This window comes from Neopsephotus bourkii, unplaced genomic scaffold (genome assembly GCF_033783945.1).
Source record: "Neopsephotus bourkii isolate Nb327-2 ecotype Australia unplaced genomic scaffold, CSIRO-AGI_Nbou_v1 NB_887, whole genome shotgun sequence".
Lineage (NCBI taxonomy): Eukaryota > Metazoa > Chordata > Aves > Psittaciformes > Psittacidae > Neopsephotus > Neopsephotus bourkii.
Window position 1 is genome coordinate 2035594 of NW_026901381.1, and position 25689 is coordinate 2061282.

Sequence of the window (25689 nt, forward strand, 5' to 3'; positions counted from 1 at the left end):
GCTTTATATCTTAGAAGAGGACCCTCACCCTTATGGGAAAGAAAAGGGCATCTCTCAGTGCTAGCAGGAGCGGTTCTGCATCCAACAGTCCTCTTCCTCCCCAGCATCAGCCAGGTGGCTGAATACCAGGCTCAGCTTGGAGTGCAGCCAAGGCAGAGGAAGATGCTTTTGGAGCCCAGGGCAATGATGCCATCCTGTCTCAGCCAGGAGCCCAAGGGAATGTCATGGCCTCTATGTCACACGTGCACTCATGGCTCAGCTGAGAAGCCACCAAAAAGGCCATTTTATTCCTTTTTTTCCTTTAGGGAAACAGGAATCTCGGAATTTCAGGCAGGGCTTTTGCCTTTGCACATCATCAACAATCAGCAGCCTACATGAGTGCACAGTTGGGCTTTCGAGGCACTTCAATTCTGCTGTCATTTAATAATCACCAGTGACTCAGAGGCTCCTTTTCCTCCCACACTCTGTGGCCCAGAACTCCCCATCTTTTTCATTCCTTTGAATCCACTGGTACAGAAGATAAAAGTCTATTAAACAAGACTGCTTGAGCACTACATCTGCAGCTAATCTGACACACCAAGAGCACGATTTGAGCAGGTATTACATTTGGGACCTTTCCCAAGACTTATTCAAGTACATTTGCAAACAGGATGCTGTATGAAGGCCATATAAGGCTCTTTCTGTACCATCAAGGATAGGACAAAACAGTGCCAGCTATCATCCAGTCCCAGAATCTTAGTCTTGCTCCAGCTGTTTCTAAGTGGGTTTGGTCTACCAGGGATACATTTAGACATAGATGAGAAGTGTAACATAGCATTTTCTTCTCAGAGGCACAATCAATCCCCATTGTACACTCAGTAGAGATAAGAAGGCTGAGGCATAATTGATTTTATTTTATGGGATGCTCTACCACGAGCATCTTTAAAAAGAATTCAGCTATAATGAACATACAGTACAAGATGAGTCCTCACTGAGGGAAATATCAAACGCCTAGGGACAAGTTTAGATCTAAGCAACTTCAGATGCATTACTCTGCATCTTAGACGAGGCTCTTCAGTTATGTTAAGCCAAGCATGCCAACACACATGTTCCCTATATGTTCTCATCAAGACAAGGGCAATGTTTACCACCATCTCCCTTGCTAATGAAATACCTCCCTCTGTGCCTACTTCACTTTAGGAAGCCCTTTTCCATCTGTGTCTTCCTGTCTCCTCATCTGTGGCACCTTGGGAAAGCTCTTTTCAGGCTTTACAACGAAAGTTGGATAAGATGGGAGAAGTCAGCACCACTTCTTCTTCCTTCCACACAGCATCCTGAAGAGCTGCCCCACCACTGCCCAGGGTTTGGGGTGCTTCTTACACTGCTCCTGCTTGGAGTCCATGGCTGATAGCCCCACTACCTGTCCCTTCTACATCACCATAAGCACCCATCAGCTCTGGAGGAAAGGGATTGCTTGTTTAGACAAGTTCACTCCATCACCCTGGGCTCTGGATGGTGCTGCTGGGGACTGGCTCTGCTCCAGGAGCTATTGAGACACATTTGCATGTCTGCACTAGCACAGCTACCCTAAGCACCACTTTTGTCTGCGACAAGACACCTCTGTACGGATTGCAACACCAAGGAGTTAGTCATCCAGTCAGCAGACAGAGAGCAAACACAACTAACCAGGGAAATAAGCTTTGTTCCATGAGAAAATGCTGGGCTTGGGTAGGGCAGGAAGAGGATGAAAGCAGTGCTTGAATGAAATACGTGAGCGGTGGGGATGTGAATTTGGGAAGCCCCATTTCAAAGCAAGTCGCAAGGCTGGTAAGGTAAAAAATAGGGGGGAAGTCTGAAGACTGAGAAGATACAGAAAATGACTGAGTGCAAACACACACAAAACCTGGGAGGTTCTTGCAGTTTGCTTTTGCTTTGTTAGTTAGTTTTGGCCAAAATCCATTACTCCTGTGTCAAGGTTGTGCTTCAGGTTCACTTTCCTCATGCGTGGAGCAGGGGAATGAAGCAGTAAAGAGAGGATCTGCTGGCCAGCAGAGCCTAATGACACTCTGACAGCACTGCACTGAGTTTAGACATCACATACTAATACGAGCTGTGTCTGATCAAAAACTGAGCAATTAGAGCAGCCTGGAAGGTTAATGGCATGCTCCACCTAACTGTCAATGCAATAGAGGAAGGGTCGTAATACAGACACCAGGATTGCACCCCATGATCACAGACTCACACTAGAGACACTCGGATAGATGACAGAGCTAACTACAAACCCTACTGAAGTTGCATAGGAGAGCTGCTCTTCAATCCCATTCACAGTAGGGTGAGGGCTGTGGGAGATGCCAACATGCTTTTGAAGACTGAGCCATGCTACCCTCCATTTTAGATATCCACTTTTTCTTTCCAGGAAACTCAATTGCAGGAGGGGGCCAAAAATGCCATCCCTATTCCCCAATCCCAGGAGAAATGCCACAGAATGTAGAGTTGTCCATTCAAGATAACTTATTACTGGACTTGATGGCATCAATGAGACCCAGAAGGCTTTAGGGAAGGTTACACACAGTCTTACCTAAAAATCACACAGGTCAAACAACACAACAGTGTCTCCTGTCATCATTCTAGAACTCCAATCTGTTTAAAAGCCTCAATATCCACATTCCTGCATTACCTGAAAGAGCAACCACCAAGAGGTGACGAGGAGGCAAGTCTCCCGCTGTGATCATTCCAGCTCCTTCCAGGCAATGTCACAAAAGATGCTCTCAAAACGTGCCGGTACGAGCAGCCCGCTGAGTACATGCTAGGAAGATGTGTTCATTAGCAATGACACCTTTGCTATTTTACATGCAAACAGGACCTGTGACCTGCATTTGTGCCAACTGTGTAGCTTAGAGCAGACATTTCTTGGGAAGTCAAGCTCAATACATCATTACCAGCACTGCTCCAGCCACTCTTCAGCTGCTAATTAACAATCAATTTATGTTTTCAATTCTAACATCAATATTAATATGACGCTTTTATTAATGCCATAGCGAGACGCCCATGAGCACACATGGGTACAGCTGACCTTTCAAAGCAACTAGAGAAGGGTCACAAGAGATATTCTTGACTTATTTATATATCCCCCCAGGTAACATTGGTGCTGAAGGGCACAGTCACACGATGGAGTCACATTTGTGCCGACAGCCCAGCAACTGTCACAGCTCTGACTGCCACCAGTGCCAAGGGCAAGGCCAGCTCCCAGTGCCCCTTGGTGGGTCCATGAGCTGGGGATGCTCAGGAGCCATGAGCCAACTCTGCCCTCTTGTGATTACAGGCAGGCTTCCAACCTCTCCTCCATCCTCCCTCTGTGTCAGGAGAGGAGAGGGCTTTTCTCCAAACAGGTACCTACTTCCATCAGACATAAGAAGGAACATTTGTTTATTGAGCTCTCTAAGAGATGGAAGCTGCTGGATGATGGTAGGATTTAGCAAGTTCCTCAGCAGAGTAGGAGGCACTCGGGGCAATACCTGCTCCTCGCTGGGAACAGCCCAGACCTAAGGTTTGCTCCATCTCTTGCAAGAATGATTTAGCCCCACGCTTGGCAGTGCCCAGCAGCAGACAGACACTGCAGACATGGGGCTGCCTGCAGGGAGCACATTGGACATGCAGGTAAGCCTCTAATATCCTGAGCGTTTGGGTCTTCAGGTCAGCTCAGCACAAAAAAAAGGCTGAGAAACCTTTCTCCATCGCCACATCCTCACCTTTCCTTACCCACCCACCCACCTGCCAAAGCCAAGCTGGCTCCACAAGCTATTCCCACATTTTCCATCCCAAGGCGAGTGCTGGCTGGAAATTAAAGACAGCAAACCCCTTGATTCCATCACCTGCAAAATCGCATTTTCCCTTCCTAAAAGGAGCATCACTTGTTTCAGAGGCTACTAAACCAGATCCTTTATACACAGCAATCCTGGCCTCGCCTGCAATGCATGGTGCTCCACGAGGGAGCAGCATGTACTTTCAGTTGAGTCTACAACTCCTTTTAAAATGGCTTATGGGGAGAACAGGGACAGAAAGGGATACAATTGAATGCTTTTATTTTCACAAGCACATATACGGGGTCGCAACATCACCCTGCAAGAAAGAAGGTGCTGCTGGGATGCACAGCTGATTATTTCTTGCTTTGAGGCTATGTAAGCTGAGCTACCAGAGCAAAGAAGGGTTAAAGGAGGGTTAAAAGAATGAAAGTAAAATAACACACAAGCAAACCAAGCCAGTAAAAACCACCCCAAAACCAACCAAAAACCCTGAGAAACCCAACTGTGAGGGAGAGTCAGGCTTCAAAGCTGATTTCAACCCCATCGCACCAAGCTCTTCAGGAGTTACAGGTCAGCTATTGAAGCCAAGAGAGCCTGACTTGGCCGTTGTAATAATGTGCTGATATTCCAAAGGAGTCTAATAGAAACACTGGACACCCCTAATATTCTTTCTCAGCCTTGTGGTAGGATCTGCATTATGGTAATGGTTATGTTGATGTTCAGATTTCCCAGCTTAACTTCCAGCTGATCCTCACATCCAGGACTGCTCAACCTACTGGGTCACTGCCCATTCATTTGTTGTCAAGGTACTATGATCAAGAATATTTAGTTGGTGTATGTTGGACAATGAAAAATGACCACTAACTTGTAAAGGATCTTGGAACTCTGGCTGAGCATGGACAAGGGAACAGAGAGGAACACGGCTACATTCCTGCCTGTGAGCTCAGGAATAGCCCACAGAATCCTCAGCATAGCTTGCTGCACCAGCAAGCAAATGTGGGAGAAACATGTAATGCATTGAAGTGCTAGTAAAATGTATAAACACATATCTACCTACATCCATCTCTCCACAGAAGCTTGTTACATACATTTCCATCACCTTATATAGCCACTGCATGTCACTGCCTAGGCAAAATGACCAAGATTTGAGCACGGGTTTAAAAGTCCTGCCTGAGATAAGGATAATGGGGGTGCCCTCGTCAGTGTTGGGAGAGCAAAGCAAGGAAATAGAAAGATCTCAAGGGAAAAAAAGCAATAATAATAAAAATCAGCACTTGCTGCTCACAACGCTACTACAGAAACTGCCTGAGAAACCCAATGCTGAGGAACATCACCCACTGCAGGGGTTACACAATGATTTCTTGCTGGGCTATTTCACAAGGCTGATTTGCAGAACAGCCACTCTGATGCCTGGCCCAGAGTCCTGCGACAACATTTGGTCATTGGCCAAACACCTTTTCTCAGCTCTGCTATTCCGATAGCTCATGCATAGGTGTTATTTTTCCTGGGATATTCACTATTCTTGCTGAGGTTTGTGAAGCCTCTCTCCCCTATTTCCCCCCAACCAGATATACTGGGGGGAGACAGAGCAAGAACTCAGCCTGACAGATGATTACTTGCTGGCTGCCCTAGCCCCTAAAGATGCTCACACACACCCCACCTTGCGGAACAGTGCCATGAATTAGCATTCAATCTCAGATGTGTCAAACCCAATGAGTGCAGATTAATGTAGCCTTTTAATTAATGGATTTTGTCAGGGGAAAAAAAAAAGGGAAAATAACATTGCCCACACTACTGCCATAATTGATACAGGATGGAGAATCAGTTCCCCACTCCCAGAGCCAGCCTCTTGCAAAGCCTTTCCTCTACCTTTCCTGATTTCAGCTACTGGAGTTAAATTCCAGTAAACCCAACCATGCCATCCCACTCCATCAAAAACTCTCTCACACAGACATCAGCTGAAAGGCTGCCTGACACTTAGAGAAAAGCCTTTCAGATCAAAGCACACCAAGACTGCTTAGACATGCCTGCTTTCTAAACGACTTGTCTGTATATCTTCCGATTAGCTCCAAGTCCAACGCAGGTCAACAGCAGATGAAAGGCAGGTATTTAGCAAATACCCTGAACTGCTATGAGTCTTCACTGCCCAGCTTCTTACCCACTCCTGTACCTGCAACTGTGTTGCTCCAAGCCTCTTTACTTACATCCCAAAAATCTGGATGTCAACAGGTCAAGGGCAACGGTGATGCCTCTGGTTAGGACTCCCCCCGTAGATATCCTACTTATTCCTACGGCACACAAAGTCAGCTAGCTGTACAAGGCACTCTAGGTCACTTGGAGAGGCTATTATTATTTTACTTATTATCAGTATTATTACCAAATCAGTGGTTAACATCCCCAAGATGTTGGTCACCCCCCTGTCACTGAACACACACAACAGCAGAGCCCAACCGTCAGGGGACCTCTCTGAGTGCCATGCACTGTACTGTATGTAGCTCCTCCATAGAGGGATGCTTCCCTAGTTAGAGGGATCACAGTCTCCCATGGCCCTTGGTAGCCATCAGAGTACATTCCTCTGGGGGCATCGCTCTCCTTGCAGGTAACATCACACCATATCATAACCCCTGCAAAGCAAAGTTCATGTCCACAACCAAAAGATTCCTGGCCTCCCTACGCAATCTCCACATGGAGTTGAACCACTGAGTGACAAAGGTTCAAGAAGGGCAGCACTCGTTTACAATCTTGCAACCCCAGCATGAAGAGCAAACCGCAGGGAGGAAGCAAGCACTGCTGGCAGTGCATGGGAATCTTGCTATAGGAGCATACAAAGGTATGTTTTTTCTACAACAGTGTTATTAAGGAGGTGTTTCAGATATCTGAGGTCCATAGCAAAGCAATAAGTAGTAATTAGTTAGATAATGTGTACTACATGCAGCTTGAGAACAGAACAGCAAAGGATGAAGTGGTAATTGTCAGAAAATACTGGGGAAAAAAGAAAATAGAAGAAGGGGAAAAAATCACTGCACTTTAGCCAGATATCTCAGGGAGTGAAAAAGCTCTTAATTCCTGCAGATTTCAAGATAAGCACAAAATTTGCTGCCATTAAGGGATCCAGATATGGACGGACTGGGTTTACTAAGGGCTATTTCTCTTGTGCCACGGCTGCAAATTTGGATTCCTTGCCTTATTGGAGGTGTCCGCTATTCCAAATAATCAGCACGCAAAAGGCTTAGAAAGCTACAAATAAATCTTCAGCTCAGGTTCAGCAACACCATACCTGTTAGAATAGCGACCAAGACCCTGATCTCTGTGTAAATCCAAATTTCCCCTTACTCAGCAAGAAACATCTCCCCATCCCTGTGTCCTTGCCGCCCATCCCAAAGGATGGGGATGACTGCAGTCCCCACAGTAGCAGTCCTCGGTCCCCACTTGGCTATACTTAAGCCAGTTCCTCTGTCAGGAAGAGTATATGAACACGGAAAGCCTGTGTAATTTATGTGAGCAGTAAAACATCCAGATGAAAAGATTACTCAGTACATTAAAACATAATTATGGCCAGTTAGGAAGTTAAAGCACAAGGATAATCATTTCAGATGTCCAGAAGAGAGAGCATTGCAGTTTGGCTTTCAGCACAGCACGTGGCTGCTTGTCCATGAGCATGACAGCAGAGAGACCTTTCTAAAAAGGACAGAGGAACATTCGGAGGTGTTTGGCAGAGGCAGCTCCCTCCAGTTGTTCTGTTAAAACCCACACGGTTCATGTCACCTGTAAAGTGCAATTCTTGAGGTTGTTTTTCTCAGCCTTAAGAACAGCAGGAACCAAAAGCTTAAGAGGAAACAGAAAGCTCAACAGAAAGCAGCCCACACCACAGTGGAGTGTTCACCCCTGCACTGACTCATGCAAGGATTAGATACTAGTTTGCAACCGCAGTCAAGCAGGACGCACGGTCCTGCTGTTCCAGGAGAACAAAAAACAGAGTACAATAAACTCATGACTGCTTAGGGATGACTCAGGTCAAGCTCCCACCTCACCAATTCTTCCTTCACTTCAGAAGGAGCCAGTGTGTGTTCACAGCACCCCACCATCCCCAAACCACTCCATGTCTGCCTAAGGAGACAGCTTCCCACAGCGTTTTCCCACCAAGTCCCAGCTTCTGCAGCATGCTGGATTTGACCATGCTGCTGCCTTCAAAGCATCTCAGCAGCACCATCATGCTTCAGATACTCTTAACCAACAATGAATACAGGTTAAACCTATTGCTTTTAACAAACAAGCCCCGGATCTGGTGACAGAAATAAGCCTCCAAAGGAAATCAACCTTATTATTAAAAGCCCCTAATAGTGGGGAGGACAGACACAACACCTCCTTTGCCTTTCTCTACTTAAAAGCACCATCATAAGGCAGACAGGACATCATAGAAGTTTTTGTTCAGTTTAATGAAATATCAGCTGATATATCTGCAGAGGAGCTTAAACCCAAACCTCAGACATGCAGCTCACAACCCGCCCTGCTCCCTCGTACAGAGGGAAAAGGAAACCAAATAATGAGAGGTTAATTAAGCCACAAAACAAACCAAGACTCCAGCCAGCAGTACAATTACCTCGGAGTGCCCTCCACCGGAGGAAGGTCTGCAAGAAGTGCATGCTCTTCTTCCTCAGTCCCGGAGGAGGTGGCAGCATTAGCAGGACCAGGTCTGCTCCACCACTCACTCACCAGCACTCCAGCATTCCCAGCCTCCTTCCACCCCTTTGCACTACCTTGGTCCAGCCTTCTGAAGAGTACCTGGGTCTGCTCTGCTAATCACTGATGCAGAGTCTGGGGCTTCTCTCTCTCATTCTCTCTCCCTCTCCAAATAAGCAATTAGCATGAATAATTACAGCTCTGATAATAATACCCAGCCACCTTTGAGCAAGAGGGAAAAGCCTGTAATTAACTCTTTCTTAGGGATCAGAGGAGGTTGAAATAGCACAAGCCTAATTATCTTCTTCTGGGATGCCTCCTGGCTACCAAGAAGCCTTGGAAAGAGTGGGTAGCAGAGGTTAAGTAGTATCCTTTTAGGAACCTCTCCATCCAACCCTATTTTATGTGTCTGCTACCCAAGTATTCATTAGATGTGCAAATTTACACAAGGGGGGAAAAGAACCCACAATTTCCCAATTGTGTGCTTAATGGGCAGCAGGTATCCATGCACAGACTGCCTGCAGCATTATCCCATGATGAATGTTTGGCCACTGGGGACTTTGAAGCCATTCCCCATTCCTGTGAACAACACATAGCCACTACCCTGGTGGGTGGCTACCAACAACCGTGCCCAGGGCTCAGGAGACCTGACCCCAGGATGGAGAGGGAATTGATGCATAACCATAAACCGAGTGCACAGGCACTCCTACCCCAAGCTTTCTTCCTGCCCCAGCCCCCAGGTCACAAATCTGGGGGGAATACACATAAATAATGCAAGAGATGACTCAAGATCAGCTCAGGAGGGAAGCTGGGGGAGCACATTTAATAGTGCCTTTGCATTAAACTGGCTTGATCCCCTTCCCAAAGCCTCTCCTGGCAGGCAGGTGGGACAGACACACGTGTACATCCTGCTCCCAGTTTCTTCTAAGAAGCAAAACACACAGCATGCACCACCCCACAAAGGACTTAAAATGAGTTTAGAGACTAAACCAACAGATGGTGTCCCTCTGCAATAACTGCCCCAAACCTCCCAAGGCACCGAAAGGTGATGGGGTTTATCCAGTTGCTATAACATGCTCTCTTTATGTTACTGGGAAAGTGATTAATAGAGTTCTTATACAATCTTGTCATGCTTTAATGCTATTGCAGTGTCTGGAGATGTTATTAGAGAGTGCCGCAGCATGAGCGTTGCGTGCGTTGCCCTCCAAACACTCCAGTCTCTTATTAAGAGAGCACAGGTTTTGTTAACATCTCCTCTTGTACACTCCATTGACCTGCCATGTTTGAGAGGGGAAAAATCACTGTTTATGAAACCTCCTCACTGGTCTTGGGAAACCTGCTGAATCTTTTATAAGTCTCCAAGCATTTAAGCATTCATTTTCATACTGCAAAGGCTCTACATAATAATTCTTTCGTGTATGACATCAAGGTGGCTCAGGAGACTGTAGAATATAATAAAACACATTAAAATACAATAAAATATTTATTTAGATAGTAATTGGAAGATTTAATGATTTTGTCAGCAGAGCTTTACCAAGAAGTTCTATATAATGTGTATTTTACACTTCCTTACTTCATACACTCTTTTATTACAGAACTTTTGGGAGCAGAATGTCTTGAAAAATGAGAAGGTAAATATATTCTTAGAGACAATCTGAATCCCACAAGTTATTATGTGTGCTAGTTTCCCTGTAACATGAATAATTCCACAAGCCTTAAATAGACTAAGCAATGGTGGAAGGTGAAGATTATATATTAAGACCCAGTCTTTGAAATCGTAGCTATTAATAAATAATATGACCAATATGGCTTCATGGTTATGATATTGGGGTCTTCAAAGCCTGTTTTATTGTGATGTACCTGGTGTACCTGCACTTCTGGTGCGGTCCAATATGATTTGAAGACATGGTTGAGTCTGAGAAAGAAACAGGGCTTGAATTTCATTTTTACCATGATCTAACCAGCAAGGCAGCAAATCCAGCCTCTGCTCTGGATTCTTTCCAGCTAACATATTACCCTCAGCATCTCTGACCCAAGCAGGTTATTTATGTGCTATTAATGGACGCAGGAGGCACACACTATGATTCTCCAATCGCAAACAAGATGTCATTTCCATAAGCTGAATATGGCCCCAGGGATGGGGAGGCCCTCAGACCCCATCACACTGTAGTAGGCAGCTCTTGCTCACAGGGATCCATTGTTGCCCACCTGGGAGGTGTTTGAGATCTTGGATCATGTTCAAAGCTTTACAATGCACAGACAATACCTTGAGTAAACTGGCTTGCAGGTGGGGACCTGAGCATTAAAAACACAGACATGGGGATGTTCAGAGGATTGAAGCTTTTGTGGCTCTGTCGTCTGGCTCAAAGTCTTAAAGATGTGATTTGATTAACACCTTTAGGTTACTACTGAGCTTCCTAAACAGCGAGCGATGCAGCCTGCTGTACTCTGGTCTGTATACTCGGTACCAGCTGCCTTCAGGTGTTGTTTCACTAAAACTTCCAGCACTTTCAATTAACATGTATAAAAAACATCAGTCATTATGTCTTCCTGACAAATAATTGCTTTCCCTGGCTCCTTTCCTCATCACTGTAAGCTTCCATTTAATTTATGGCCCCATATAAAACACAGAAACCCAGGCTAATGTTTCATCAGCTTCCTAAGCATAAAGTAATCAGCTTTCCCAACACCCTTGGTGGGGAGGAGGGAAGTTAGACAAGATGAAAGGGTGGCTCATCCAGCAGCAGACAGGGTGAAGGACAGGCTCGGACTCTCTTAAGTCACATCTGCAGGGCTGGGACACGAGCAGTGGCTCCCAACCCCGCTGCAGTGGAATGTGCCTGCTTACCCCTTGGCAGAGCCTCCCACGGTCCCATGCTGTGCAGGGCACCTGCACCAGAGGCAAGAGATGAAAGGAGAAGGATGCAAACATCAGAGGAATGGGGAAGATGGTGTCATAGAGAAAACACAGTTAATGCTTTGCTAATTATTCAGACCTCAGGCCTGCCCTAGCCAACAGTTAGGGCTTCAAGCAGGAAGCACAGCCGAGGATGCTCAGGGAGAGAGAAGGGTGCCTTCCAGAGCTGGAAGGACCTACCAGTCCCCCCTGAGCCACTGGTTGCAGGTGGTCCATAGGTGCTGAAGCCTGGAGGACATGTGATAGCTCAGGTGTTACAAGCACTCAGCTCACCCCATTCAAAACACAACCCCTGTACAATCACCACTAAGTACAAATTCATCCTGCACCAGTCCTCTAGCACCTAACCAGAGCAGCAAGCATAGCGGTCATCCAACATCTGCTTCACCATGGGCATAAGCCCCTGCTATGTGCAGGAGGGTGTCTGAGCACTGGGTGCAAAAAACTTCTTTGCACACATAGCTTTATAGAATCCAGGTAAGAAGCAACACCCCCAAAAATCAAACAGCTGAAGAAGCTATGCCCAGGTGATCACAAAAACATGATGCTCTGTGCTTTGAGGTGGTGCAAAGGGCTTGCAGGGAAAAGCAAAGAACTGTGAGCCTCAGCAGAAATGGGGGTTGTGCTATTATACCCCAGTACCAGGGGAGAAGACTAAATAATTAATCACAAAAGCAATGGAGCGTTAACAAGCCAAGCAGGATCAAACCGCATGAAAGATGCAAAGCTCCCCCCCCAACCCTCTTTGGTGTGCTGACGAACATCATTTTAATAACTCGACTACCAAAGCCAAGAGGATATGCCACAAATAAACCAATGGATCCCAGCCCATCATGACTTGGGTTTCTGCTGGGGATCAGCTTGACATCTCCTTTGCCACCAAGCATGGAACCAGTTCAAAGCCGTGTTTTGAACATGGGAGAACTGGGAGAGCAAGGTGTCCTGGGCTTTAGGTGGTCACTTCAAGCCCAAGTATGCAGGCAGGGGGGTTCTGCATGTGTCACCCCACAAAAGCCACTATTTGTCATTTAAGGGAAGGGGTATCATGCATATGGAATGGGAAAAGCAAATAAATAATGCTGCTTCAGTGCCATCCCCAAATAGCAGAGTCTGACTGTGCAGAATTGAGCAGCAGCATCCAGTAAACTGGAGCCAACGGGGATAACAGCCTGTGCACAAGATGGGAAAGGAAACACATGAGCTGGGCTTTGAGAGCTTGAACTGATAGGCAGAGTTCTGCAATCCGTCACTGAGATGCTACAATCTGAAGAGAAATAAGGATCCTGTTTAATGGCCCAGAAGGATTTCGGGGTATTCACACACTCAGTGCAGGACACATGCACACACCAGCTTCACAGATCCTCTCCAGGAGTCTGGTTTGGCTCTGGTGTCTTTATCCTTAGAGTGTGAATAGGCTGATGCCTATGCAGCTGAGTAGGGAAAGATGATACAAGCCAGACAGTGAGACAGGCTTTTTTAAAGCATCTGTGTGATTACAGAGCATCAGCCTGATGAAAAGATCCATGTGCTGAAGCTTGAAAATTCCTTGTAATAACACCCTTAGCCCTCTATCCTCTACCATGACATCAACACCACAAGCTTCAGTTAAATTAAGGAAAGTCATAACCTAAAAATAATACTCACACTTATTGCATTTACATCTCCAATAATCATTTCAGAATACTATGGATACCAAAACACCCCCATATTACCTTTAATCCTGTGTATTTTATCAGAAAACCACACCAGACTGAGATTACCTCCTCTGCCCACATCTCTTACTAACACTCAGAAAGAGCAAGGTGAATTTTGCAGGCTTCCCCTCAAGGCACGAAAGCCACAAGACACCAACAGGGTGACAATTTACCTGGGATAAGAACCCTACAGACAACAGGATGCTGCAGGATGTGTTCGCAATTACAGCTACCATAGCGCAGGTTGGAGCAGAGAGCTGAGACACAAGTCAGCAGTTCAGATTTACTCAGGCACTTGATGGCTGGGAGAGGTTTTGTTGCAACACTTTAATGATACATGGGCTGAATATTTTGCATTTCTGTGCTTTAAACCCCACTCGGTTGGAATGGGGTTGTGTCCCTTGTGGTACATCATTTACATCAAAATCTCCCCCACTTCTCAGCATGACTTTCATGTCCCCCCACCATTTAGATAGCAGAGGCATATATATGTGTGAGGATAGACAAAGGGAAGAAATAGCTTTTTCATACATTCATTGAGCTAGAAGTGTGGAAGATGCCAGCATACGAAGGGTGCAACTGATGTGGAAATGCAGCTCTTTGAAAAAAGGGAACTGAACACCAAAACTGGTTCAGTGCAGCTAAATTGGTCCCCTAAGGGCCAGTGGTAACAGAAACCTTCAGTCCAAATAAGAACGAGTGAAATATTCAGCAAACAGCATTTGATGCTTATGTGCAGGGGAAAAAAGTAGTGCAGCTGTTGGAAAATGGAAATATCATGTTACCTCAAGCTACAGTAGAAGTGGCAGATGAAGGGAGGTTCAGTAACTCCCGGCATCTCCCAAGAGCATGTCTAGTTCTGCCACTAGTCCATCACACTGACCTGCTACTCAGACTGGTCATGCTGGGTTCCATCCAGGCACCATGGCTCTAATTCACATTCCTTGTGGTGAGGAGTCACTGAGCATGGACCTGAAATGGGCCTCAAAGGAGTAACCACAAAGAATTCAGGCTCTGACCCACACGAGTTGGTCAGACCTTCAGCTTCAACAGGATTTTACAGCTCCTTTTGGGGAAAAGACAGTACTAGGTGGGCAACCTTAACTTAGACCTAGCTCAATACTTCAAGGCTTCAAAAGGCTCCAGCCAGATTATGGGTGGCCAATCCAGGGTTTATAAAGAAGCCCCTAAACAAAATAGGTCTTGGAGCAAATCCCAGGCCAATGCAGTCAGAGAATCCTTGAATCCATGGTCCTTGAACCATGACACAAGTTCACATCAGCTTTTAAAAGCTGATGATATTCATGCTTGGGTTGAACTTCATCTGACACCTAGAAGTGGGAAATGCACCAAGCTGTTTGTTATGTCCATATGGATTACAGTAACAAATGTAGCCAATCCATCTGCATTTACCAGCAGTACCATGTATGTGCTGCAGGGTCAGAGGCTTTGCACGGTTTAATTCACCCCTGAGGTTCCCCAAATTCAGGTGGACCTGGCCATTGAGGCTTTAACCATCAGCACATCTCCTATGCTGCTTGCAACCAGCCAGATGATACCACCGCAGCCAGACAGACACACAGACAAAGCCTGAACTTACACAACAAAAGCTCAGCTCTTGACTGTTTTCCGAGAAAAATCTATCAGAAACACTAAAATCATTTTAATTTACCCCATGAGGGATGTTAAAATTGCTTTCTGTTGTTCAAATCACTCTGTTTTATCCTCTCTATAGATTTCTTCGGAGTTTCTTCCCAGAAATGAATGTATAAACAGGATTAGTACAAAGGAATATGGGTGCTCTAGGACCAAAATGTCTTGAATCATTTTAATATCTATTATTATGATCACTGCTTGAAGACAAAACTGTAAGCCATAGCTCTTGCCAGGGCAGGGAAGCAGCTCATCAGAAAACACAAGAATAGACTCAAAGAAAAAAAATGCATAAGAAATTAACTGCTCAGGGAAGCAATGCTCGCTCCACAGGAGGAATGCAGACAGTGTATTATTACTATTTAAATTCCTTGCTTTCTGAAAACTTCTCTATTTTTTATGAATGTTCAGCTTCGTATCATAGAAATCAAAAGGAATTATTCCTGCTTTACCAATCTGAGATGATTTTGTCGGAGAGAAGACCTTGCTAGTATCTCTGAGATATAAGGCCGTAGGTGATGCTAATATATGAGGACAGTGACTGGTATCTGGCCATGACTTTATTTTCCAGCTGGGATCAATGAACAGGTATTGGATAAATCAATGCTCAACCTTGGAGCCCTCACAGATAGAGGAAGAATTACTTCAGGAAGAGAAACCTGTGCTATTGGATTCATATCGCCATGAGCATCTCTTGTTGCACTGACAGCAGATTTGAGTGGAGAAGTATTTTTTGTCTTGCAAAAACTGATTCTTTTCCTTTGTGATGATACAGAGGCTGTACAAATCATAGCTGATAACCCGAGATGCCAGTTCCATCTCCAGATCTAAATTGGGCACAGCAGGGATCAGAGCTGGAATCTCTACGCTTACATGAATGTCCCAACCACCCAGTCACTGCCTAGTGCTCAGGGAAATGTCTCTTCCTCTTTAACCCGACTGTGGTTATAAAGTTCATCTTCCATTCAGGAAAGAGCTTCTAATGGCAGGTACATCAAAACTAAAGATCCTGTAAATCCCTGGGTTCTAATTCTCCCTTTAAACTAAAAAGCTCCCAACCACCTCCGTTTCTTGGACCATTCACACGGGTTGCAATAGATCTGGGAAGAAATTAGATGGAGAGATAGACTCTGTCCTCCTCACTGCCAGATGTATCAGTTACATTCCCAATTTCCCAAAACTTTTAAACGTGTGCAAACACAATTTAAGCAAAACAAGAGACAAGCAAGTGGAGATGGGCAAAAAAATACCTTCAAGGATGATATGCAAAGCCTTTGAGTGAAAGAGAATTCTATTTCCTCCTTTGACACACCAGTGAGCAGAGAAAAGACTACATATTCTCACTGACAGGATGAGCCTCTGGGTAATTTGATGTCCAGGCTAAGGGACCTTGTGAAAAATATCCTCACACACAAGTACCTCAGCAAGTGTTGGGGTTTCATCACCTTCATTCTTTTATTTGGTGTTCTGCCCTTGTGCAATGGATGCCGATCTGAGACAGCAGTCACAGCAACAGCATGAAGCAAACAGCTTCAAGATTCTGGACAAATGTCCAAAGCACTTGTTTTTCTTCCTGGGCATGTTTTCTCAGTGCACAAAAAAAAGTGTTTTCTCCTCAGACATATTCTTATGACTGTTCCTTTACAGTCCAATGCACTCGGATGAGAAGGGGCATGTTGGTTGTGAAGATAGACCATGTATTTGAAAAGGCAGTTAGTTTCCTTTTGGTTTTGTGTTTTCTGAAGTGGACTGAAAAAAGGAATTGTGGAAAGATGTCTTGGGGCTTGCTAAATGGTGATTTGGTAAGGAGCACAACCCTTCCCCTGCACCCTCCCACTATCAGTTATCAAGCCCCGCGTTACACGCTGCTGTGATTTCCATGGCTTTGTGTGATGAATCTGGCTCTCCTCTGTAAAGCAAAAAGAGCAAGAGAGAGGAAAGCAAATGGCTCACATAAAACTAGGTTACAATAGCCCTCAGGAGCTGAGTGAAACCAAGAAGAGGAGAAAAGTTCAGCACGAGGCTGGCAGCCTGGGCAAGGACACAACCCCAACTCCAACGTGTCGGCATCACTGAGCCTCAAATTTGCACTACAGCATGTTTAGAGAAGAATCTTATACAGCCTTATTAAAGTAAGAAAGCAGAGAACTTGGAATCAAGGATGAGGTGCATGGTGCTATTTTCCTGCTCCTGAGTACAGCAGGATGTAACTAGCTCATACAAGAGACCAAGGTGAATGGAGGGATGCTGTCCACATCCTGTCCAGACACAGGGTGAGAGATTGCTTCTTTTACCCAAGCTAAATTAGCCAGCATAGTGTGTCAGGGAGGAAAAGCTAAAGCAGCACTTCTTGTTATTAGTTAACTGTTATGTTAGGAGAGCAGCTGGTGACCACCAGATGTGTTGGAACTGAAAAATGACCCTAATTTTAGCCTACAGCAAATGCCAATGCTGCTTTGGCTGTTTGTACCTGTTTGTATCTGTAACTCATAAAAACATCTCTTTTTGGCCAGATTACAAGAACATAAATTAAAACACAGACCTTTATACCTTGCTAATATGTACTCTTGTTATCATCTCAGGGCTCCAGTGCCAGATGCTGAAACCTCACTTCACATTATTTTTTGTGCTTTTATTCTTCTGCAATGCACTGCTAAAGCATTTTGTTATTTAATAAATCCTTTTCATAATACCATTACATTCAAAATAATTCCATCAAAGTAGGAAATAAAAACCTAGTTCCTTACCAGGTATTTACACTGAGATGGGATAGAAAGCCTAGATCTGCCAGCAAGGTATAAAACATCCCACACTGGTAGCATCATCCTGTAGATAACTTGAGTTCCTGCCTTTCTAGCACCTCAGTTTTTGGATTAGGTGGCTGTAACAGAAAAAGGGGGAAAAAAACACGTTGACTGATGCAGGCTTCTAACTTTGCCTAGTTGCTTCAGATGTCACCCTGGGGGCACTGAACAGCCTGGTGGGAGCCCTGAGTTTTAAGGCTTTGATGAGGAGGGAGAACAGCATCACACAAAACCTATTGGTGGTGACTTGGTCATGGGGTGCCATTCTGTCAGATTTGGGTTGATTTGCCCCAATTAAAGCATTTCCTGACACACTGAGGGAGCAAAGCAACTGAGAAGCTAATCGACCTAAAACCCCTTGGAATTTCCTCTACATGACCCTGGGGCACAGGAGCAGACTGGCCTCCAGACAGACCTACTGCAGATCCCCAGTCAGTTCCACAAGAACTGAAGAAGTGTGATTCAGTGCATCCCCATGAGTAACACAAAGTCAGACTCCTGTCGACGAGGGAAGAGATACTACAGATAAAAAGCTCTACAGGTGCAGGGGAATAGGAGATCAAGGTATTTCCTTGCCTGTTTGAAATGCTGACTTCCAGGCCGCTTTGCATTATTCACTGACTTAGAAGAAGCAGGCAAAAATCTCACATAGCTTTGTGTGAGAAATGGAATCAGGAGGAAAGTATCTCAAGCACTCAACAGGAAAAACAACTTTCTGTGCTACAGTATTGCGCTCAGCCTTAGGTTGCTGAGACCATGGGCTCAACCTCTGTGCCGTAGCTCCATTTTGGGGTGAACTCTGGCTTCTGTGTGCTGGTTGCCCATTGCTAAATAAAAACTGCTTTGTTTTACTGGCTACTCCAGACCTGGAGGGTAAATGCAGTAATGACGACTGCTGCCTCCTCCAGGAATAGATGCTACGTAGGACTTTTCACTCCCTCACTTCACTGTGGTGCCCTAGACTTGACACCACACCACTGGATGGAACAGATACCTTGCTTAACCATCTTTTTCCTCTTTTTCCCCTTGTTTTCTCAAACATTCCTGGGTTTTCTGCATCAAGCAAATCTTTTGGTGACAGAAACCCCCCATGGCAGAAACACTCCCCGCTATGAAACAGCCAGGATACTTTACAGCTCAATACTGCTGTACAGCAAACAAGGCAACGTGGCACAAGAACTTGTTGCTGATTCCTCAGATAGATTTCCATGACACTGTGCACAATAAAAACATGGAAATAAAACCAAACATCAGGACATAGCAACTGCTGTCTAAAGGACAAGTCAGGATGCCTACACACACAAATGTGCTATCTTCAAAAGTCTGGATCTTGCTGTAAAAGCTGCTGTGCCAAAATTGGTCCTTTCATTGCAAGTTGCATCCTGTTTGACAGTGTTTCTGAACATATTCTTCTAGTTTGTTCCTGGGGGGGTTGGGTGTTTTTCCTCTGCTTACTTAGGTTCTCAGCTCCCATTCAAACAAGAGATGAAGAACCAAACCAAAAAATAGTCAACATGACTCAGTGAAGCTTAAAAGGTTGAAAAACACAGAGGTAAGGAGAAGGAAAGCAGAACATGCATTTTCTTTCACAAATCGTGATGCCTAGCATGTTCCAAATGGCAGCTTTTGACAAAGCGGCAGCAAAATTGACTTCTATTGCTCTAACATCATCACACCACACACTGGGAAGAATTAGAGTGGACAAAAATAAACATGTTTTCAGCATCTCAAAGCAAGATTTTTGCTTTTTTGTATTTTTGCTTCTGCTATAGCAGTGGGGTCCAAGCCCCTTAATACCTGCTGCTGGTGGCTCAGGCAGCTCCTGGTGTCACCAGCTCTTACAGAGCATCCCCTCCCTTTGGGCTGCAGACTTAGAAAGCAGAAGAAACAGTGAAAGTGCCTTTAAATTGCCTAATTTGCTACTTTTCAGGCCGACACATGTACCTGGTTAATTATTTAGGCTCTCCATCCCTTCTGTTTACTTATTGATAAAATACAGCTGATTTGCTGCAGTAACTGGGGGTTATCAGGGAAGCCAACCATCCACTACCACAGGTCCAGTTCGAGCTCAGCTGAACATCAGGCATAGCCATATAGAAATGGGATGCATGGCACTAACACAGGGGCAACCACCCTTCAAACAGACATTTGTTATATGACATCTACAGCATGTTGTTTAGCTTTTCCAATGGAAAAACCCTCTAATACTGAGGAAGTTTAATTATTGCATTGGACAAGTGACTATTTGTTCCTTGGGGGTTTTAACAGCACCTTCTGCAGAGGGTCAAGGGCCTTTGAAGAGGAGTGAGGAGCCCTGCAGCTGTATGAGCCCATGTTGGCAGGCAGGGAAGCACAGGCTGCCCCCAGCCAGCCAAATGAATGCCCGCTGGATTAACTGCAGATGTTCCCCATGCCAGGAAAAGCTCATGGGCTCAGCAAGAGAAGGAAAGCAGGAATCCAAGAGGACAAACAGCAAGAATTTCTCTCTGAAGTGAGGGGATTAGCTGGGAAAGGAAAAGAAAATACAGCAGAAAGCAGCGAGTTGTGGGAAAGCTTGCCTAAGAAGTGCCAGCCTGTGGGAAGGGGTCTGTTATGAAGTAGAGAGTAGCAAATGAGTACAGGGAAATTAATCTTTATTTCCATGAAGATGTTTAAGCTTAAAACTACATAAAAGTAACAGCAGCACCATAGCTGAGATTTGAACACATCACCTTACAATTAAATTACTAGCAGCTCTGAGCAGAAGGGTATCTCCCCTAACAAGCATGCAGCTGCAGAGCCAGGCAGGGCACATGGGTTTAGGATACAAGGTCACATAAATGCCTGGATCAGAGGACACACAAGTTACTGGGCTGGGGTATCTGCCACTTCCACACATTCCTCTGCAGACCCCTTCACTGTGTCTTCCTTTCTGTCTTTGAAACAAAGTTGAGGGGGGATTTTTAGTGCCCAATAACAAGTGCTTTTACCAGGCCTGACCATCCCCTCTGATGCAACAGATAGCTAGTTACTTTTTGAGCATTTACAGATGGGAAATGCAGCAGAGTTCATTACTCACTAGCATAATTTATATCAGCTCCCATCCTTGGTTGCTGCCCAGTCATGATGGGCCCATTCTGGTAGCAACAGTGCCAAGGCATCACTTATTATTACTCAATCTTTTGGGGATGTACTTTAAAAATCAGCTGCTCCAAAGCACCGAAGTAACAACGTCTCTCTCTGGCTGCTCATTTCAAAGCTGTAGCCCCAAAAGCCAATTCCATCTCAGTTTAATCCTTGATCAAAGCAGTACAATTTAGCACTGGATTAGCGATTCTCTCATTTAAATCTGTCACTAAGAAATGCAGGTGATTTCAGTCAATTTTAAATATTTCAACCAAAGCCACCGAAACTTAATCAAGTAGTGCAGGGATAACATTCTTTTAACCTCCGTTACAATCTCAAGCTGCATTTCCACAGTGTTTTGCAGGCACAAATGCATTTACACCCCCTGTGTCTTAACACTCACTGCTAACTTCCCTGGAAAACTGCATAAGAGAAAGCCCTCATGTTACAACATTATTGTCAACTCCTTTAGGAAGCCTGGGCAAAAAAAAAGTGCCAGGAAAAAGAACTAGAAACACAGAGCATCAAATCTTCTGGTATCTCCCCACTATAAAGGGCCCCACGGTTGTGTTTGATCCAAGCACTTCCAAGTGTCACTCTAGAAACTGGAAAGCCTGCCTGTGCCACCCTGTTTGACACAACATGAAACTTCTTCCAGTGCAGAGAGAATCCCATGAAGCCTTCAAACCAGGGAAGAGAAGAAGCAAAGAGATCCCAGCAGAAACTGTCAAAGGCGACTGCTGCCAAACACATATTATTACACCTGAAATAAAGCTCCCCTTGTGTGCAGCAAAGGGCACAAGAGACCATCCTGGTGGTGCCTCTGCATGTCCACTGACCACAGTAGCAGGAGCATGACAAGGCAACCATAACCCACGTGCTGTCTTAGCACCCAATAATCGATATCAAGCGCAGCAGCCCTCAGGTTCCTGCTCTGTGCTCAGGTATGTCCCACTGAATCACAACCCTGAGCTGAGCAAATACTTGTTACTTGCCAAGGCAAATCACACAGAGGAACTGAACTTAAGGTCTGGTCCACCTCAGACATACACAATTTGTTCAGGCCCTTCCCTTTCTACCTGCCAGTATCCTGACAGAGATCCTGAGCATCAACACATAGCCCCTGCACGAGTCTTTCTCACTTCGAGTAAAGCTAACAACTGAGTTTGTTCATTCCGTGAAGACTGAAATCAATAATAACTAAGTTACACACAGGGCCCCTAAAAGATGTTTATCGTTAGAGGTCCCTGTAAAAACACAGGTCATCTTCCTTTACACACAAGGACTTCAATCTGCTGCAGGAGTGCCACCAGCAGGAAGGGCTTGCACAGGAGAGCAGAGCTCCCAGCAAGGGCTCCAGGCCCCAGGCAAACACAAACCTGTCAGAAATCAAAGGCAACAGCAAGAGGACTGAGCACCAGCAGCCGCAGCACCTTCCACCATGGAAGTTCACAGACCACCTAACACACAACTGAGCCAGGGGGCACAGACCGTGGGATCACAGCCTGGTGCAGAAAACTCACATGCAATGCTGCAGAACTCTGAGCACAGAAACTCCGCCCTGTGTCCGATAACTTCCTCTGAGATACACTTAAAATAGTCCTCAGATCTTCTCACCGTTTGTTTTCTCCCTGTTATCCTCCCAGTTTTCTCATCCTTTCAATCAAACAGTCCCAAACAGTTTGGTGGCATCCGACAAACACCCAAGTGCTTCTCCCTGCAAAGTAACAGCTCCTGCATGGGAGATGGGAAACCCGGTGATGCTCTGAGGCACCTTTAAATCTACTTTACTGCAATAATAACCGTGGCAGAAGGACAGAATTAAAACCCAGAGAATCAATGGGGGAAAGAAAACCCAGCCTCTGAAAAACGTGTGACATGCAAGAAACTAAACCAACTCTGCTCCCCCCCCTTCTCGCCAATGTACATCAGGAGTGATAATCAATCACAGACCATGCAGGTGATTTCCTCCTGCCCAGCTAAGGCAAAGCAGACGCTGAAGCCAGTCCCCTCCGAGCCCGTCTCTCGCAGGCAGGAGCGAGCTGCCCGCCTCTCACCGTACCTTTGCTCCTCCGTCTCAGCACCCCGAGCCGGCACTTGAGCGAAACAGCGAACATCTTCCCCGAGCGCCCGCAGGCTCCGGCGCGGCGCTCACATGGCTCCGTGCCGCTTCCCCCTCCGCACCCCTGCTCGGAGCTCATGCATGGCCACAGTGGAACGGAGCCGTGCTTTATGTAGTGGCAGAGGGAGCGGGAGGGAAGGGTTTCCGTGGGGAGGGTGGCAAAGACAGAGCTAGAGGGGACACAGCCCCTTTCCAACACTTTGAGCAAAGCGCTCTTGTTACCTTGTCCAGACTGAACTCACTCATCGATGTTTAGAAGCCTATCGCCAGTCTCCGGCTGGGAATCTGGTATCACATTAACATATTAATTTGCCAAGTAACACTGCTCCTTAGCACATACGGGTTCATGCTTGCACTTCACCAGAAAGACAAACCACAGCTTCCCACAGCAAAGGAAATAAAATTCCTTGATTTTATGGGACCTGTTCACCATAAACCCAGCACCGGTGCACATGCCATGGGGGTATGTGCTGCTAACAGCCCCAGCACCACAAGTTCTGCTAAATAACCTTTCTGCTAAAGAAACTATCCGCAAAAGAGCTTTCTGTGGCTGTAGAAACCATCAACAACATCCCACAGATCTGAGATTGAAGCCACCATCCCAGGGACAACACAAGCCACCTGCTGAACATCAGCTCCCCAAACAATGGGCCTGAATGTAGCCCAAGTCCCACCTCCAACTTGCAGAATGGGATGATGGATCTTCCTGGATATTTCTGCTGGGGATGGAGCAGCCTTGGAGCAGTTCGGGGCTGCACCTTCCAAACTGCTGGAAAGCTTTTGCCTTTATAAGCTGTTGCATGCAGCAGAGGACAGCGGGCAGGTTCTCCACAACCAACCCAGGCTGGTTCTCCACAGGGTTATTGACTAATAGAAGACACCAAGCTTATTTGGGGCAGATTTACCAGGGAATTTAGGAAGGCCAAACGGATGCCTCGCTCTTGGCAGGACCACTCAGGGTCCCCACAAGAAGCCAGCCCCATACAAACCCTCACCATCAACCTCCGATGCCTCACCTTTCTGTATCTGCACTGAGTTACCAGGCAATTACCAACATTTTAGGCTGGAAAGACACATGCCCAGTTTAAGTAAATTCAAACTCAAAGGTCTAAGTTTGGAACCAAAAGAAGCTGTAACACAGACTGACCCAGACAGCTTTCCAGCAAGGAAAAGGGCTAAAAGAGACCTGCTCTGAACACGTGCTCATGAACACTCTGGCAGTGTTCAAGGCCAGGTTGGATGAAGCCTTGGGTGGCATGGTTTAATGTGAGGTGTCCTTGCCCATGACAGGAGGGCTGGAACTGGATGATCTTAAGGTCCTTTCCAGCCCTATCTATTCTATGTGGCAGCGTTCACAGCACAAATGGCAATCCCAGAGCAGTAACACTGAATTATAGATACAGGAATTCCAGTTACAGACCCTCAAAACTCAATAAGCCCTCAGTGCCTCCTTTAGAGATCAATCTTTATGTAACAGCACCTGAGATTCTCTTCTTGACTCCTTGTTGTTTTCTTTAAAACAGAGTTGAAAGCAGTGACAAGTGTGTATGTGTGTATTACATACAGATAAACTTACATGTAACATGTATTTAAAAGCCTCTTAGAGAAGATAAAGCCTGAGTGTGTTTGTACTGCATGAGAAACATGCATGTGGGACTAGAGGAACCATGCCACTGCATCCTCTCTTTAGGTTCATCACTGGGATTTAAGCATATTCGGACACAAAACTGAATATTAAGATCCAGTTTAGCCTCCTCTGAAAGGCTCAGAGAACATCTTCAGCATGGGGAATTGCCTGCATGTCCCTAGAGAACTGGGTTTACCTCAGAGGAAATTCCAGTTGCAAACAAAACACAGCTGCTCCTCTTTGATACTGGAACAACTGTGTTTTCAGCTCTCCCACACATAAATCTAATCCTCATTTCAGCTAAGAAAATGACTGTGGGGACACTGGTCATCACGAGCACACAATAGGAGGAGTGAGAAATGCAGCAATTAAGCTAAGCGGATAAAAAAGCATTTGTGTAATGGGAAATCTATTACCATTTATCATCTCCAGTATTTGAAGTGGCTCTTCCAACCTATAGAATCCATGGCAAATAATGCACAAGCACAATGAAAACAGATCTACACCAAGTTTCAGAAAGATAAAGTAAAACACGGTGTGATTAATGAATATGCAGTATTCAGAATATACGTGTCTACTGCTGCATTTGTCTGGCACTGATTACACCTTTTCTATAACAGCAAACTGTGGAGATACATTAAGGAAGAAAACAGTCTTCTTTTTACATAGGCATTTAAAAACATGTATTAGACCAAAATTAAAGGAGCAGAAACTATTCAAAGTAGAGCTCACATTAAATTAGCTCATTTTTCCCTTGAAGATGCCATATAGTTTGTTTCCTTTCTCAGGAATAATAATGCGAAAGCCCATGTGCCTAATATATATCCTGAAAATTACACACTGCACTAAAACGTGTTTGAAAAGGCAGTATTTCCTTACTAACAACTACAGTTATGGTTGAATGCATTAATGTTACAAATACTGATAACACTGGCTCTGTGTATTTGTTCAGGTTATTTTCGTTTTCTCTTCATTAGTTTAAAGGATGTTCCAACCTTACATCTACTTCAATTCTGGATGCCTATAGGTAGTCAGCAAGCAGAACCATAAAACTGGTTTCTAGGGAGAGAAATGCAGATTCCTATGGAATGGCAGCCTTTTTTTCCCTTCTCTTTTCATTTTATATTTGCACATTGTCTGCAAGAAGTAAAACCAGATTATTGCCAGATACTGGGTTAACAGGCTTTTTTAGCATCACTATAGATCAGACCACATTAAACTGGCTAACCAGTGTACAGCTTCCATTTAAAAAGAAAGCAAAATAAACAGAGTTCACTACGGATGGTTTTGCTCTATAAATAGACT

At 45.2% G+C, this 25689-nt stretch overlaps 1 protein-coding gene across 5 annotated transcripts in view; it reads right to left on the minus strand.

Moving 5' to 3' along the window:
• The window catches only part of GRIP2 (glutamate receptor interacting protein 2), a 243328-nt gene that overhangs the window by 94538 nt on the left and 123101 nt on the right, over positions 1–25689 (minus strand). The window contains exon 1 of one of the 5 annotated variants that reach the window (XM_061357172.1): positions 22698–22819. The exons of 1 other annotated variant lie outside the window; for it this stretch is intronic. In XM_061357172.1, coding sequence (XP_061213156.1) covers positions 22698–22752 — 55 coding nt within the window. In that variant the 5' untranslated portion in view covers positions 22753–22819. Of the gene's footprint in view, positions 1–2656; positions 2727–8382; positions 8538–22697; positions 22820–25689 lie in introns of those variants that run through there. 3 more of the 5 variants (XM_061357170.1, XM_061357173.1, XM_061357175.1) reach the window with 3 other exon arrangements.